At 52.4% G+C, this 15,396-nt stretch overlaps 3 protein-coding genes across 4 annotated transcripts in view; all 3 read left to right on the top strand.

Annotated features, from left to right (window-relative positions):
* The window catches only part of LOC101878671 (protocadherin alpha-C2), a 132,701-nt gene that overhangs the window by 23,870 nt on the left and 93,435 nt on the right, over nucleotides 1-15,396 (top strand). The gene's annotated exons all lie outside the window — the stretch shown is intronic.
* On the top strand, nucleotides 1,144-3,481 carry LOC101872483 (protocadherin alpha-8-like). The gene is given in 2 exon segments (XM_034066940.1): nucleotides 1,144-3,248; nucleotides 3,250-3,481. Coding segments are annotated over 2 exon segments (2,337 nt in total).
* On the top strand, nucleotides 3,509-11,371 carry LOC117436738 (protocadherin alpha-2-like). The gene is given in 4 exon segments (XM_034066939.1): nucleotides 3,509-3,592; nucleotides 3,682-3,689; nucleotides 8,832-11,118; nucleotides 11,120-11,371. Coding segments are annotated over 4 exon segments (2,631 nt in total).

Genomic DNA, 15,396 nt, shown 5'->3' with positions numbered 1-15,396 from the left:
TACAAAAGAAGGAAAGGAAGAAATCGCTGAAAGGGGAAAAAAAAAAAAAAGGAAGAAGAGATGGTTGAGGAGATTACCAGTATGAACTGATGCTACCTGGAGCTGCAGAATGAAGTTGAGGAACTTAACATCGTAGGTACTCATGGATGGTGTAAAGCTTAGTGAAGAGTGGTGAGGAAGGGGTATAAAAGTCCCCGAGAGGGCCTTGTCCATCCTTACTGCAAACGTAGTTGTGGTCTTCTGAAAATATTTCAGTTAAGGAAGATGCAAACAAAAGAGTCAAAGATTGAAACAGAAGAGAATAGAGAGGAGAAAAATAGGCAGGTGAAGAGAAAGTAAGAGAAGTAATAAGAAGACAGAGAAAAAAGATTTAAAAGAGTAGCAGAAGAAATGCACAAGCAAGAAGGGAGTAGAAAAGCAGTGAGAAAATTAAGAAGAAAAGGACAGGTGAAGAGAGAAAGAAAAGAAGAAAGAAAGGAAGAAATGGAGAAGACACGATGTGGGTGATGAGGAACCAGCACTGACGTCACTGCTACTCACGGAGTGGAGCTGATCTGTAGCACCCCGCTCCGGCATTGCTGCCCCGTCAGTAGCGGGTCTAGGTCCGTCTTTTGACGATAACCGCCGCGGCACTGGAGGCGACTTGAGATATGCCAGGGGGGGTAAAGGAGAGAGGAGGGTGCGGAGAGAAATAAAAAAAATCTGAAACAGCAGGGGAGGGCTAGGCAAGGATGAAAAGAGCAAATGAAGACCCGATGAAAACCTGATTAGTAGGAAAAAAAAAGGCAACAGAAGAAGATGGTGAAGAAAGAGGAAGAAGAAACGAATGTGTGCAAGCAAAGAAAAAGGGAATAAGGAAAAGACAGAGGAGAAGGGGAGAGAAGAGGCTAGCGAGAGGGAAGCACCCTGGGTGCGGAGGCATGGCCGATGTCGGGGAGCATGTGAGGCGTTAGAGCAGCACACGGTGTCGCTGCAGGCTCAGAAACGGCGTGTCGGCTGCTCCGCCCCGGTGCGAGCGGTGGAGAACCCGGCTGTGAGCGAGGGAGGGGCGGCGCGGGCCTAGCAGCAGAGCCGGTGCATCCGGGCTGCCCGGGGAGCAGTGCGGAGCCCGGGCTAGTGCTGGGGGCGGCGATGCCAATGGAGATGGGCCTGTGTGGTGGTGCCTTGTTGCTGGTGCTGCAGTTGTCCTGGGCTCTGGTCGGCGGGCAGGTGCGGTACTCGGTGCCGGAGGAAGCCAAGGTCGGCACGGTTGTGGGCCGGCTGGCGCAGGACCTAGGCTTGGAGGCGGGCGAGCCGGAGACGCGGCGGCTGCGGCTGGTGTCTCAGGGCCGGCGGGAGAGCGTGGAGGTGAGCGGGGCGAGCGGGGCGCTGGTGGTGAGCTCGCGGCTGGACCGGGAGGAGCTGTGCGGGAAGAGCGCGCCGTGCTCGCTGCGGCTGGAGGTGCTGGTGGAGCGGCCGCTGCGCGTCTTCCATGTGGAGCTGGAGGTCACCGACATCAATGACAACGCCCCGGTGTTCCCCGCCGCACGGAAAAACCTCAGCATCGCGGAATTAACTACTCTGCCTGGGTCTCGTTTCCCGCTGGAGGGCGCGTCGGATGCAGATGTCGGAGCCAACGCTCAGCTCTCGTACAGCCTCATACCCAGTGAACATTTCGCTGTAGATTTACAAAAATCGAATGGGCGTAATATTGTACCCGATCTTGTTTTAATGAAAGCGCTGGACCGCGAGATGATGCCGATTCACCATCTGGTTCTGTCGGCGACTGATGGGGGCCATCCACCGCTGACAGGCACAATGGAACTGGTGATCTCGGTGCTGGATGCTAACGACAATGCACCCCAGTTCAACCAGTCTGTGTATAAAGTGCAGTTGCCGGAGAATGCTGCAGAGGGGACGCTGGTGACGAGGGTAAACGCCACCGATGCGGATGAAGGAATTAACAGTGAGATGACCTACACGGTAACAAACTTCCTTCCCCTCAGTGGAAAAGATGTGATTACTGTCAAGCCGAGGACGGGAGAAATCCTTCTGACGGGCGCGCTGGACTTCGAAGAAGTCAATATATTTGATTTTCGCATTGAAGCGAAAGACAAAGGGACGCCTCCGCTGTCGGGTCACTGCAGAGTGGAGCTGGAGGTGCTGGATATGAACGACAACGCGCCGGAGGTGTGGGTGACGTCGCTGTCGGTGCCGGTGCCAGAGGACGCGGCAGTAGGGACGGTGGTAGCTTTGCTGAGCGTGTCGGACCGAGACTCTGGGGAGAACGGGCGCGTGCGTTGCACGGTGTGGCCGCCGGCTCCGTTCGGTCTGGTGTCGACGTTCTCGGGCTCGTACTCGCTGGTGCTGCGGGAGGCACTGGACCGGGAGCGGGTGTCTGAGTATGAGGTGGAGGTGCGGGCGGAGGACGGCGGGGCGCCGCCGCTGCGCGCCAGCCGCACTCTGCGTGTGCCGGTGTCGGACGTGAACGACAACGCGCCGGCGTTCTCTCAGGCCGTGTACACGGTGCTGGTGCGGGAGAACAACGCGGCGGGCGCGGAGCTGGCGCGGCTGTGGGCGCGGGACCCGGACGAGGGGGCCAACGGGCGCGTGAGCTACTCGGTGGCGGAGAGCGGGGGCGGGTCGTCGGTGTGGAGCGGCGGGTGGCGTCCGGCATCGAGCTACGTGTCGGTGGACGCGGAGAGCGGGCGTGTGTGGGCGCTGCAGCCGCTGGACTACGAGGAGCTGCAGGTGCTGCAGTTCGAGGTGCGTGCGGTGGACGCGGGGGAGCCGGCGCTGTGCGGCAACGCCACGGTGCAGCTCTTCGTGCTGGACGAGAACGACAACGCGCCGGTGCTGCTGCCGCCTGCCGGGGGCGGGCCGGGCTCCGGCGTCGCTGGCTCGGCGTCGTCGGGTGCGGACTCGGCGGCGCTGTGGGCGTGGGCGTCGTGGGGGTCTCCGGCGGGGCAGGTGGTGGCGAAGATCCGCGCGGTGGACGCGGACTCGGGCTACAACGCGTGGCTGCGCTACGAGCTGTGGGAGCCGCGGGGCAAGGGCCCGTTCCGCGTGGGGCTTTACAGCGGCGAGGTGAGCACGGCTCGGGCGCTGGAGGAGGCGGACGGCCCACGGCAGCGCCTGGTCATCGTGGTGCGGGACCACGGCGAGCCTGCGCGCTCTGCCACGGCCACGCTCAGCGTGTCGCTGGTGGAGGGCACCGAGGCGGCGCTGGCGGCCGCGAGCTCAGGCTCGCCGGGGGCGGGGCTCCGGCCGGCGGAGGGCGGTGCCTTGGCGGCGGCATCGGCGACGACGACGAACGTGTGGCTGGTGGTGGCCATCTGCGTGGTGTCGAGCTTGTTCCTGCTGGCGGTGGTGCTGTACGGGGCGGCGCGGTGGTCTCCGCGTTCGGCGGTGCTGTCAGGTCCCGGTCCGACCACGCTCGTGTGCGCCAGCGAAGTGGGGAGCTGGTCGTACTCGCAGCGCCAGAGCCGGAGCCTGTGTGTGACGGGACGGTGCGGGCAAGAGCGACCTGATGGTTTTCAGCCCCAACTTCCCTCCGCCGCTCGGTTCCGTGGTGAAAGAGACGCATCCGGAAGCTCCCGCTCTGCTGCAGACGGTCAGTGGCCCTCCCTTCCTTTCTCTTCTCTCGTCCTTTTCTCCTACGCCCATTAGCCCCTGTTACTTTTCATACCCGCCTCTCGGCAGGTGCCGATGTGAGCCGGCTCAGCCCTTGTCTCCTGAGAGGCGTAGGTGCTGCGACGGTATTTCAGACTCTTCGGGGCTTCTTTTCATCAGCTTCTGCCTCCTGGCCGGAGCATCCCGACCCGGTAGGAAGAGAAAGGTCTTCCCTAGAAGTAGATCCGTTGTGTTCTGTGTTGCTACTTGTAAAAAACCTGTCCTCTTGTGCCGTGGTTTTCCCTTTCAAGAGAAGCGATGTCAGGTAACAATTGGGACTTCAATGGTTTCTTTGTGTTGGATATTGTCTACATCTGTTCTTCCACGGGAGTTATAATGAAATTAGGGAGTCTTTTTCCTGTGTTCAAGGATGTTATAACTCTGCTCAGTAGTATAAAGTGTTCAGGCACAGGACTGTGAACCATCGTTGGTGTCAGTAATTGCACATACGCATTTGTATTTCTGCAACCCTGAATCATGCTACAGATTTTTATTCCTGGCTGTGGAAGTGACGCTGGACTTTTTGGATAGTCTTTCAGCATTTATATCATCAGAATTGACAGCATGAGCAAAGAACTGGAAACTTTGTATTTAAAAATCCGCAAATATTCCCATATATTTTTTTGGCATCCAATGCAGTGCTGTCCTCATCAGCATTCTAGTTGTTCTCTCACCAAAGGAAATCAGTGCCTATTGCCATCAGTGCTATTTTGACACCATCTCTACAAATACATGTTTAGCATTTCAGAGGTGTAAGAGAGCTCCGAAGTGGGGGTCAGTTCCATCTGGAGTAACAGAATATGAAGGGTCAACTACAAAGTCTGCTAAACACAATGATAAGGCTGTGTTGTTTTTTGGGGGGGTTTGTTCTTGGTTGTTTTTTAATGGGACTCTCATTGATGTCAACAGCTGTGAATTTGTGCTCCTGACCTATAAAGTGGCATTACATACACTGGGCTGCTTTGGTGTTCTTTCAATATTTGCATCAGCAGCCACACACTTACAAAGGAAAAAAAACAAACAGAACCCTCTGATAACAAACCCCTAAATCCAAATTTTCCTACAGAACCAATATAATCTTTTACATTGGGGTTCTTTTAAATATTTGGCTTGCTGTATCCCAAAATGTAATGAATTCCATTGCAATTCAGGGCTGTTCTTTCATCACCTTTTGTGTGCTGTACATCATCTGCATATACAATTGTTATGTTTGGGATTTTCTTTTTTTTAGAATAGTCTCATTGTATGTGAGGATCCGTAAATGCTGGAATAAGCCCTCATTTTGGGAAGAGATTAGTGGCGTGACAGGGAGGTGAATATGGCAGTGGGCCTGAGTATGGCCTTACCATCTCATGATATGAAGGGTGACCTTGAGCAGTCCTTGGGAAGACTCTCCTGAATTGGAAATCCTTGAAAAGACAATGGGCCATGTCATAAGGCAATAATGGGATACATCGAGCTTGCCCTGAGAACATATGTCCCAGGCTGCAGAGTGGGAAATGACCAGAGGAAAGCACAAAGCAGGAGGGGCACAGACTGTTCCTGCCCAGGATCCTTTTCCGGGCTCACAGTGTGTCTAGAGTTGGAGGCCTTCTGGATCTTGAGACAGTGTGTGGTATCGAAATGCCCATAATGACTCTTGAGTTGTGAGTATCTCCCACCAGAGAGAGTTACCTTGTAGTGTTGCTGCTGTCTGATGTCAGAAATGTGTTTGGGAAGAATTGGTGGGACACTAACTGCTGAATACTGTCTGATGAACCTTTTCATTCCTGTTTTGGGAAAATTGTTGTGGGAAAGTAGAGTTTCAACCTGCTGTGCTTGTGTAGTGTTGGGCATCTACAGCATTTCCACAGGTGTTAATGTTCCTGAGATGGCTTTTTGGTTATGCTCACACAGAATTTCTCAGGGTGCATAGGGAGGTGGGTGTAACCTCTGTGTGTTTGACTTTCCCTATCTGGGCACCTGCATCGTCAGCCTTGGTATAGATGGTGTCCTGATTGCAACACATGGCTCATTCTGATGTGTGGACATACATGCCCAGCTCTGGTTTTCTAGAATTTGGTGTGGTTCTCGTGAGAAATAAGATCTGTGTGGCCTGGAATCAAAGGTATCAGAGATCTAATCCAAACATTTTTAAGAACTCAATTTCCATTTGAACCTTAGTGTGCAGAAAAGACATCACTCCATATGTTGTGGTGCCAATCCTGAGGGAAGCTGAGTATGTGCAAAGACCTGGGTCGTGATCTGAGAGGGTGTTGTGGGCATGTTTTTGTGATGGAGCAATGTCTGGGTATTGTGGCAGTGATGGTACTGAGTAGGGCCTCTGTCTGCATCATGGGGAGCATGACCTTGAGCAGGGGAGAGTTTTGCATTAAGGAAATGGAGATGCTGGGGAGAATGCTTTCTGTGTCGTTAGGGAAGAACTGGAGAATGTGCTTAGCTGTGGAGGTCACATTTCCCATGGTATAGGATACAAGATGCCACTAGATAAATTTGAGAAGAGGCACAGCACACAGGGTCCTTTCAAGGCCTCCAGAAGTTCTACATACAGTCGCAGCCTGATCTTCACAGTGATATCACTGCTTTTGAAGATAAATGCTGTATGTGCCTTTAATCATTTGGTTTTGATGTGGAATGTCATTGCTTAAACCAGAATCTTTTAAAAATCTGTATCATTTTTCTGGTCTTAGTCTTGTGAGGGAGGGGAAGAAGTACTTGTCATAATCAAATTGTCAGCAAGTCTTCTCTTGCAGTAGATGGAATAGGTTTTTTCTGTTTTCTTCTCTATAGTGAAAAGGTCCATCCCTTGTGGTTTTGTTTTTTTTTTTTCTTCTCTCATACTGTCAATGTTTTGAAAACGGGATGAGATGGAGACTGTTGAATTTTGGCACTTGTCAGGTGGCAAACTTTTGGAGAATATTCATGACTGTATGGGAAGATTTTTCCACTCTTCTGAGCTGATCATGTTCTTAAGAGAATTTCAGTAGCTTTCAGGTTTCCCTCCTGCTTCCTATTTGATAGGAATGCATGAGGGAGTACCAGGCAGTTCCAATGTTTTCAAAGGTTTTGGAGAACATGAGTATTTTTTTCTGTCCAGCATCCCCTGAGATTGCAGATAATATTAAGGGACAGTGTTCCTCAAAATCAATTTTGCTGTACTGAAAGTGTTTCTTTTTCTGAAGATGACACCAGTGACACTACAGGTAAGTCGCTTTTTATAGAGAATGTGTTTGAGAGGCTGATGAACTTCTGTTATTATTTAGTTGTGGTTCTTCCTGTTGTATCAACTGAATGTTGCCTTGATTTAAATGCCTGTAGGTTTGGAGCAGCAAAGCACCACCACCTGCCCTCATTCCCTTCCTGCTGCTGCATGTCAGAGGTTGAGCAGGTGGAAGCAAGGACAGATGAAGGAGAGATCTTGATGTGTTAACTGGATTGGATGCACTGGGCATTGAGGGGATGTTCTCAATGAAAAAGCTGTAGTGGTACCTTGGTGGCTTATGTTTGGGTGTGTGATAATGAGTGACTCATGCTAGTAACTGGGAGCAATGTATGGCATGGGGACTAAGGCCCTGAGAATGGAGGTTCTTGCTCTATTGTTCTAGCAGAGCCTTGCTGCCTGAAAAAGAAGCATGATCTTCAAGTTCACTCTGCAGGTGGAAAATACGATCAGAAGAATGGCTGTTCATCGAGGTGTGTGGGGAGTACTCAGGAACTGTCATTCCCCCGTGCTTTTTGAGCCATTGAGGAGGGTTGTGTTTCTGGGCTGTGATGGGTTTGAGTTTCCGAATGGGAGATTCCTCTGCATAGTTTGGAGTCTTTGGAGTCTGTTTCCTTAGAGGTTCCAGAACGTGGTGCTTAGGCTTCTGCTGCAAAGGGTGATGGATTATGTTCTGCTCTAGCAGAGCTGTTCTCCGCCATGTAATTGACTTGCTCTGTTATTTGCTGTGTGCTTGAGAGGACTGAAGGCTGGAGAGTTTGGCCTTCATTGTGAAGAGAGAGGAATCTGAAGATCCCATGGGTGGGATGAAAGCAGGAAGGCTCTTCTATGACCAGAGGAATGGAAGGTGGTATGAAAGATGCACGAGAGCTCTTGCCAAAGGGCATGATGGTGCTTCATGGTGAGGATGGTGTAGCTATTTTAAGAACACTTTCATAAAGGACAAAATGAAGAGACAACGATGGAATCAGAAGAGAAATTGAAGCACAGATAGTGAACAGCCTGGCACGAAAGAAAAAGAGGATGAAAGAGGGGAAAGGAGAAAAGTAATGAAGAGAATAAAAGAAATAAGAGAATGGATGAGTAAAAGAAAAGAAGGAAAGGAAGGACTCGGTGGGAGAGAAAAATAAAGGAGGAAGGAAGAGATGCTTGAAGAGATAACCAGCGTGCTCTGATGTTATCTGGAGACGCTGAATGGAGTTGAGCTCGTCAACCTCGGTACTCATGCACACTCTGCAATGCTTTATGAAGAACTGTCAGCAAGACTAATGCTAGAGGTCCTGTCTATCCTTCGTTGTGAGCGTGGTGTGTGGTTTGGAAATACCACAAAGATGGAAGTGGAAGAGGAGTGTAGTGTAGGAAACATAGGGGAAGAGAATGGAAGAGAATACAGAAAGAAAGAAAAGAAGGAAATCATATAAAGAGAAAACGGAGAGGAAAGAGAGACTAGCAGAAGGAAAGGAGAATAGAAGGTGGGTAAGGAAGCCGAGAAAGAAAGGAGCGACGAGATGATGACGAGCCCGCTCTGAAGTCACTTCTGGTCGAGGAACGAAACTATTGGGAGAGCACCGTGCTTCGACACTGCTGCCCCGTCACCAGGGGGAATGTGTCCGCCTATGACGGTGTCCGCCGCGGCGCCGCAGGTGACTGGGAGCTGTCATCGAGGGAAGAGGAGATAGATGGATGGATGCATGCTGACGAGAAAGGAGCATAAAGAGAAAGATAGGGCTGGCCAAGAATGAAAAGGGAGAATGGAGAACAGATAAAACATTGATAATTTGGGTTAAGGGGGAAAAAAGAAATAGATGTGAGAAAAAGCAGGTGATGAAAGAGGAAGAAGAAAATGAAGTAATGTGTGCAAGCAAAAAACACGGCATAAGGAAAAAGGAAACACTGAAATAAGGGGAGGAAGGAGAATAGAGCGTGTGAGGCGTTGGAGCAGCACACGGTGTCGCTGCAGGCTCAGAAACGGCGTGTCGGCGGCTCCGCCCCGGTGCGAGCGGCAGAGAGACCGGCTGGGAGCGCGGAAGGACGCGGGGCGCCGGGCCGGGCAGGAGAGGCGGTGCATCCGGCCGGCGCTGGAAAACCGTGCGGGGCCCGGGTCAGTGCCGGAGGCGGCGACAGCGATGGGGATCGTGTGTGGTGGTCCCTTGTTCCGGGTGCTGGTGCTACAGTCGGCCTGGGCACTGGTCGGCGGGCAGGTGCGGTACTCGGTGCCGGAGGAAGCCAAGGCCGGCACGGTGGTGGGCCGGCTGGCGCAGGACCTGGGCCTGGAAGCGGGCGAGCCGGAGGCGCGGCGGCTGCGGCTGGTGTCTCAGGGCCGGCGGGCGAGCGTGGAGGTGAGCGGGGCGAGCGGGGCGCTGGTGGTGAGCTCGCGGCTGGACCGGGAGGAGCTGTGCGGGAAGAGCGTGCCGTGCTCGCTGCGGCTGGAGGTGCTGGTGGAGCGGCCGCTGCGCGTCTTCCATGTGGAGCTGGAGGTCACCGACATCAACGACAACGCCCCGGTCTTCCCGTCTGTCCGCAAAAACCTCAGCATCGCGGAATTGTCTCTGCCGGGGTCTCGTTTCCCGTTGGAGGGCGCGTCGGATGCAGATGTCGGAGCCAACGCTCAGCTCACCTATAGCCTCATCCCCAGCGAGCATTTCGCTTTGGATTTACAACGGAGTGAAGAATACCGGGAATCTCTTTTTCTGGTGCTCAGGAAACCTCTGGACCGCGAGACGATGCCGATTCACCGTTTGATGCTAACTGCGAGTGACGGTGGCCGTCCGGCTCTGACGGGCACGATGGAGCTGGTGATCTGGGTGCTAGACGCCAACGACAACGGGCCGCAGTTCAGTCACTCTGTATATAAAGTGCAGCTGCTCGAAAACGCTACAGAGGGGACGTTGGTGGCTCAGGTGAATGCCACGGATCCGGATGTGGGGAGCAATGCCGAAGTGACATTCACAGCGAGTAATACTTTTCCCCAGAAAGGATTAAACATTTTTCTTTTGAACCCAGAAACAGGGGAGATCCGTCTCAGGGGCGCCCTGGACTTCGAAGAAATTCGTTCATACGAGATACAAATTGAAGCAACAGATCAGGGAACTCCCCCGCTATCAGGTCACTGCAAGGTGGTGGTGGAGGTGCTGGACGTGAATGACAACGCGCCGGAGGTGTGGGTGACATCGCTGTCGGTGCCGGTGCCAGAGGACGCAAAGATGGGGACGGTGGTGGCTCTGCTGAGCGTGTCGGACCGGGATTCAGGGGCGAACGGGCGCGTGCGCTGCACGGTGTGGCCGTCGGAGCCGTTCGATCTGGTGTCGACGTTCTCGGGCTCGTACTCGCTGGTGCTGCGGGAGGCGCTGGACCGGGAGCGGGTGTCTGAGTACGAGGTGGAGGTGCGGGCGGAGGACGGCGGGGCGTCGCCGCTGCGCGCCAGCCGCGCTCTGCGTGTGCCGGTGTCGGACGTGAACGACAACGCGCCGGCGTTCTCTCAGGCCGTGTACACGGTGCTGGTGCGGGAGAACAACGCGGCGGGCGCGGAGCTGGCGCGGCTGTGGGCGCGGGACCCAGACGAGGGGGGCAACGGGCGCGTGAGCTACTCGGTGGCAGAGAGCGGGGGCGGGTCGTCGGTGTCGGGCGGCGGGTGGCGTCCGGCGTCGAGCTACGTGTCGGTGGACGCGGAGAGCGGGCGTGTGTGGGCGCTGCAGCCGCTGGACTACGAGGAGCTGCAGGTGCTGCAGTTCGAGGTGCGTGCGGTGGACGCGGGGGAGCCGGCGCTGTGCGGCAACGCCACGGTGCAGCTCTTCGTGCTGGACGAGAACGACAACGCGCCGGTGCTGCTGCCGCCTGCCGGGGGCGGGCCGGGCTCCGGCGGCGCGGGCTCGGAGGCGTCGGGTTCGGGCTCGGTGGAGCTGTGGGCGTGGGCGTCGTGGGGGTCTCCGGCGGGGCAGGTGGTGGCGAAGATCCGCGCGGTGGACGCGGACTCGGGCTACAACGCGTGGCTGCGCTACGAGCTGTGGGAGCCGCGGGGCAAGGGCCCGTTCCGCGTGGGGCTTTACAGCGGCGAGGTGAGCACGGCTCGGGCGCTGGAGGAGGCGGACGGCCCACGGCAGCGTCTGGTCATCGTGGTGCGGGACCACGGCGAGCCTGCGCGCTCTGCCACGGCCACGCTCAGCGTGTCGCTGGTGGAGGGCACCGAGGCGGCGCTGGCGGCCGCGAGCTCGGGCTTGTCGGGGGCGAGGCTGCGCCCGGCGGCAGCCGCGGAGGGCAGTGTATCAGCATCGGCGACGACGACGAACGTGTGGCTGGTGGTGGCCATCTGCGTGGTGTCGAGCCTGTTCCTGCTGGCAGTGGTGCTGTACGGGGCGGCGCGGTGGTCGCCGCGGTCGGCGGTACTGTCGGGTCCCGGTCCGACCACGCTGGTGTGCGCCAGCGAAGTGGGGAGCTGGTCGTACTCGCAGCGCCAGAGCCGGAGCCTGTGTGTGACGGACGGTGTGGGCAAGAGCGACCTGATGGTTTTCAGCCCCAACTTTCCTCCGCCGCTCGGTTCTGCGGCAAATGAGACTCATCCGGAGGCATCCGCTCTGCTGCAGACGGTCAGTGGCGCTCCCTCCCTTCCTTTCCCGCCTGTAGCCCCTTCCCCCGACACGGTCTTCCCCAGTTGTCCTTGCCTGCTCGGTAAGCAGGCGCTTTGTGAGCTGCGTTCATCCCTCGGGACTGAATGTGCTAGGCGGTTGGCAGGCAATTAGGAGCTGTTCTGTTATCACATTTTGAACATTTAAACTGCACTGCACACAGTCTGTATGATACGATTGGCATGTAGTTTTATTTAAACTGGTCTCTTTGTTTGGAAGGGTGTCCAAATGCTGGAGTGAGCTCTGATTTTTGCAATAAATCAGAGACATGTGAAGGAGGTGAGTGTGGCAGTGGCCTTGAATATGGCCTGGACAGCTGATGGTATGAGGGGTGACCTTGAGTAGTGGGAAGACTTGACTGAATTGGAAGTCTTTGGGAGGATCATGGGCCATGTAGCAAGGCAGTAATGGCGATGACATACTTGTCCTGAGAACACATCTCTCAGGCTGGGGAGTGGGAGATGACCAGAGGAAAGCATGAAGCAGGAAAGGCACAGACTGTTCTTGCCCAGGATCCTTTTCCAGGATCCAGACAGTTTGGACTTGGAGGCCTTCTGGATCTTAAGATAGTATGTGATACTGAAATGTCAACAATGTTTTTTGATTTTGAGAATATCTTTCATTAGGGATAGTTCTTTTTGCTGTTGCTGGCTGTTGTAAGAAATGCGTGGGTTAAGAGTGGGTGAGATACTGCTGAATACTGTCTGATGAACCTTTTTGCTCCTGTTTTGGGAAAATTGTTGTGGGAAAGTAGAGTTTCAACCTGCTGTGCTTGTGTAGTGGTGGGCATCTACAACATTTCCACAGGTGTTAATGTTCCTGAGATGGCTCTTTGGTTGTGCTCACACAGAATTTCTCAGGGCACATGGGGAAGTGGGTGTAACCTCTGTGTGTTTGACTTCCCCTATCTGGGCACCTGCATCGTCAGCCTTGGTAGAGATGGTGTGTCCTGATTGTCACATGTGGCTCATTCTGATGTGTGGACATACATGCCCAGCTCTGGTTTTCTAGAATTTGGTGTGGTCCTTGTGAGGAATAAGATCCATGTGGAATGGGATCGGAGGTATCAGAGCTCTAATCCAAACATTTTTAGGAACTCAATTTCCATTTGAACCTTAGTGTGCAGAAAAGGCATCACTCCATACGTTGTGGTGCCAGTTATGAGGGAAGATGTTTAAGTGCGAAGACCTGGGTCATGATCTGAGAGAGTGTTGTGGGCATGTTTTTGTGGTGGAGCAACATCTGGGTATTGTGGCAGTGATGGTACTGAGTAGGGCCTGTGTCTGCATCATGGGGAACATGACCTTGAGCAGGGAAGAGTATTGCATGAAGGAAATGGAGATGCTGGAGAGAATGTATTCTGTGTCATTGGGGAAGAACTGGAGAACGTGTGCTTAGCTGTGGAGGTCACATTTCCCATGGCATAGGATAGAGGATGCCAATAGATAACTTTGAGAAGAGGCCCAGCACAGAGTGTCTTCTCAGGGCCTCCAGAAGTTCTACATATCTTTGCAGCCTGGTGTCTTCAGTGCTTTTGAAGATAACTGCTGTCCATGCATTTAATCATTTGGTTTTGTCGTGGAGTGTCATTGATTAAAAAATTGTATCTTTACAAAATTCGTATCAGCTTTCTGTTCTTAGTCCTATGAGGGAGGGGAATAAGTGCTCATTGTAATCAAGTTGACAGCAAGCTTTCTCTTGAAGTAGATGAGATGTGTTCCTTCTGTTTTCTTCTCTATAATGAAAAGGTCCATCCTTTTTTTTTTGTTTGGGTTTTTTTTTTTGTATTTTCTCATATTGGCAGTGTGTTGGAAATGGGATGAGTTGGAGAAAGTGGAATTTTTGCACCTGTCAGGTGGCTGGCTTTTGGGGAATATTCATGAGTGTGTGGGAAGGTTTTTCCACTCTCCTCAGCTGAGGATGTTTCTAAGAGAATGTCACTAACTTTCAGGTTTCCCTCCTGCTTCCTATTTGATAGAGATGCATGAGAATAGAGGATGCATAGAGATCCATACAGTGTTGAGCATTTACAAAGGTTTTGGAGAACATGAGTAATTTTTTTCTGTCCAGCATCCCCTGAGATTGCAGAAAATGTTAAGTGACAAAGTCTGTCAAAACCGATTCTGCTGTACTGGAAGTGTTTCTTTTTCTGAAGATGACACCAGTGACGCTAGAGGTAAGTCACTTATAGAGAATGTGTTTGAGAGGCTGATGTACTTCTGTTGTCATTTAGTTGTGGTTCTTCCTGTTGTATCGACTTAAAGTCACCTGGATTGAAATGCCTATAGGTTTAGAGAAGAAAGCACCACTACCTGTCCTTGTTCCCTTCCTGCTGCTTCATGTCAGAGGTTAAGAAGATAGAACCAAAGACAGATGGAGAGATCTTGATGTGTTCCTTGGATTGGATGCATTGGGCACTGAGGGGATGTTTTTGGTGAAAACACTGTGGTGTTACCTTGGTGGCTTATGTTTGGGTGTGTGATGAGTGAATCATGGTAATGACTGGGAACTATGTATGACATGGGGACTAAGGCCCTGAGAATGGAGGTTCTTGCTCTATTGTTCTAGCAGAGCAAACATGCCTGAAAAAAGAAGAATGATCTTCAAGTTCATTTTGCAGGTGGAAGAGGAGGGTGGAAGAATGGCTGTTTGTCGAGGTACATGGAGAGCACTCAGGAGTTGTGGTTCACCCATGTTTTTTTGAGCTGTGATGGGTCTGATTTTCTGAATGAGTTTCCCTTGAGTAGTTTGGAGTATTTGGAACCTGTTTTATTAGAGGTTCCAGTACCTGGTGCTTAGTCTTCTGTTACAAAGGGTGACGGATTCTGTTCTGCTGTAGCAGTGCTATTCTTTGCCATTTGATTGCCTTGCTGTGTTATTTGCTGGGTGCTTGAGAGGCTTGAAGGCTGGAGAGTTTGGCCTTCATTGTGAAGAGAGAGGAATCTGAAGATCCCATGGATGGGATGAAAGCAGGAAGGCTCTTCTATGACCAGAGGAATGGAAGGTGGTATGGAAGATGAATGAAGCTCTTGCCAAAGGGCATGTCAGTGCTTCATAGCAGCCATGGTGGAACTACTTTAAGAACATTTTCATAAAGGACAAAAAGAACACAAGAAACAAGAATGGAAGCAGTAGAGAAATGGAGCAAAAGAAAGCACAGCGAGGAAAGAAATAAAAGAAAGAGGACTAGCAAAAGAAATGTAGGAAAGACTCGGTGTGAGACAAAAAATAAAGAAGGATGATATGATTGAAGATATTAGCATCTAGCTCTAATGTTATCTGGAGATGCTAAATGGAGTTGAGGAACTCAGCATCCTTGGTACTCATAGACACTCTGCAAGTCTTGATGAAGTGTGGTGAGGAAGAGGAATAAGGGTTCATACTAAAGGGCCTGTCCATTCTTCCTTGTGAACGTGATGTGTGCGTTGGCAATATATTTTATTAAAGGAAGTAAAGAACATAAGAGACAAAGATGAAAGTGGAAGAGGAGTGTAGGAAACATAGGCAAGGGAAGGGAATGGAAAAGAAGACATAAAGAAAAGAAGAAAATGAAGACAGAAATGGACAGAGAGACTAGCAGAAGGAAATGAAGAAGGAAAAAGGAAGTTGAGAAAAGAAGGAGGGAAGAGATGATGATAAACGCATACCGCAGTCACTTCTGGTCACGGAACTGTTCCTCAGCTGTTCCTCTCGTGAGCGGAGCACCGCGCTCTGGAGCTGCTGCCCCCTCATTAGGGGGAATGTGTCCGTCTATGACGGTGTCCACCGCCGCGCAGGAGCTCACTGGGAGCTGTCGTCGAGAGAAGAGGAGAGATATTGGGGACAAGTGACGGGAAAAGGGCGTAAAGAGCAAGACAGGGCTGGGCAAGAATTAAAAGGGAAAATGAATAACCGATTAAACAC

The sequence above is a fragment of the Melopsittacus undulatus genome, chromosome 10, assembly GCF_012275295.1.
Source record: "Melopsittacus undulatus isolate bMelUnd1 chromosome 10, bMelUnd1.mat.Z, whole genome shotgun sequence".
Classification (NCBI taxonomy): domain Eukaryota; kingdom Metazoa; phylum Chordata; class Aves; order Psittaciformes; family Psittaculidae; genus Melopsittacus; species Melopsittacus undulatus.
This window is presented reverse-complemented; position numbering and strand designations above follow the sequence as displayed.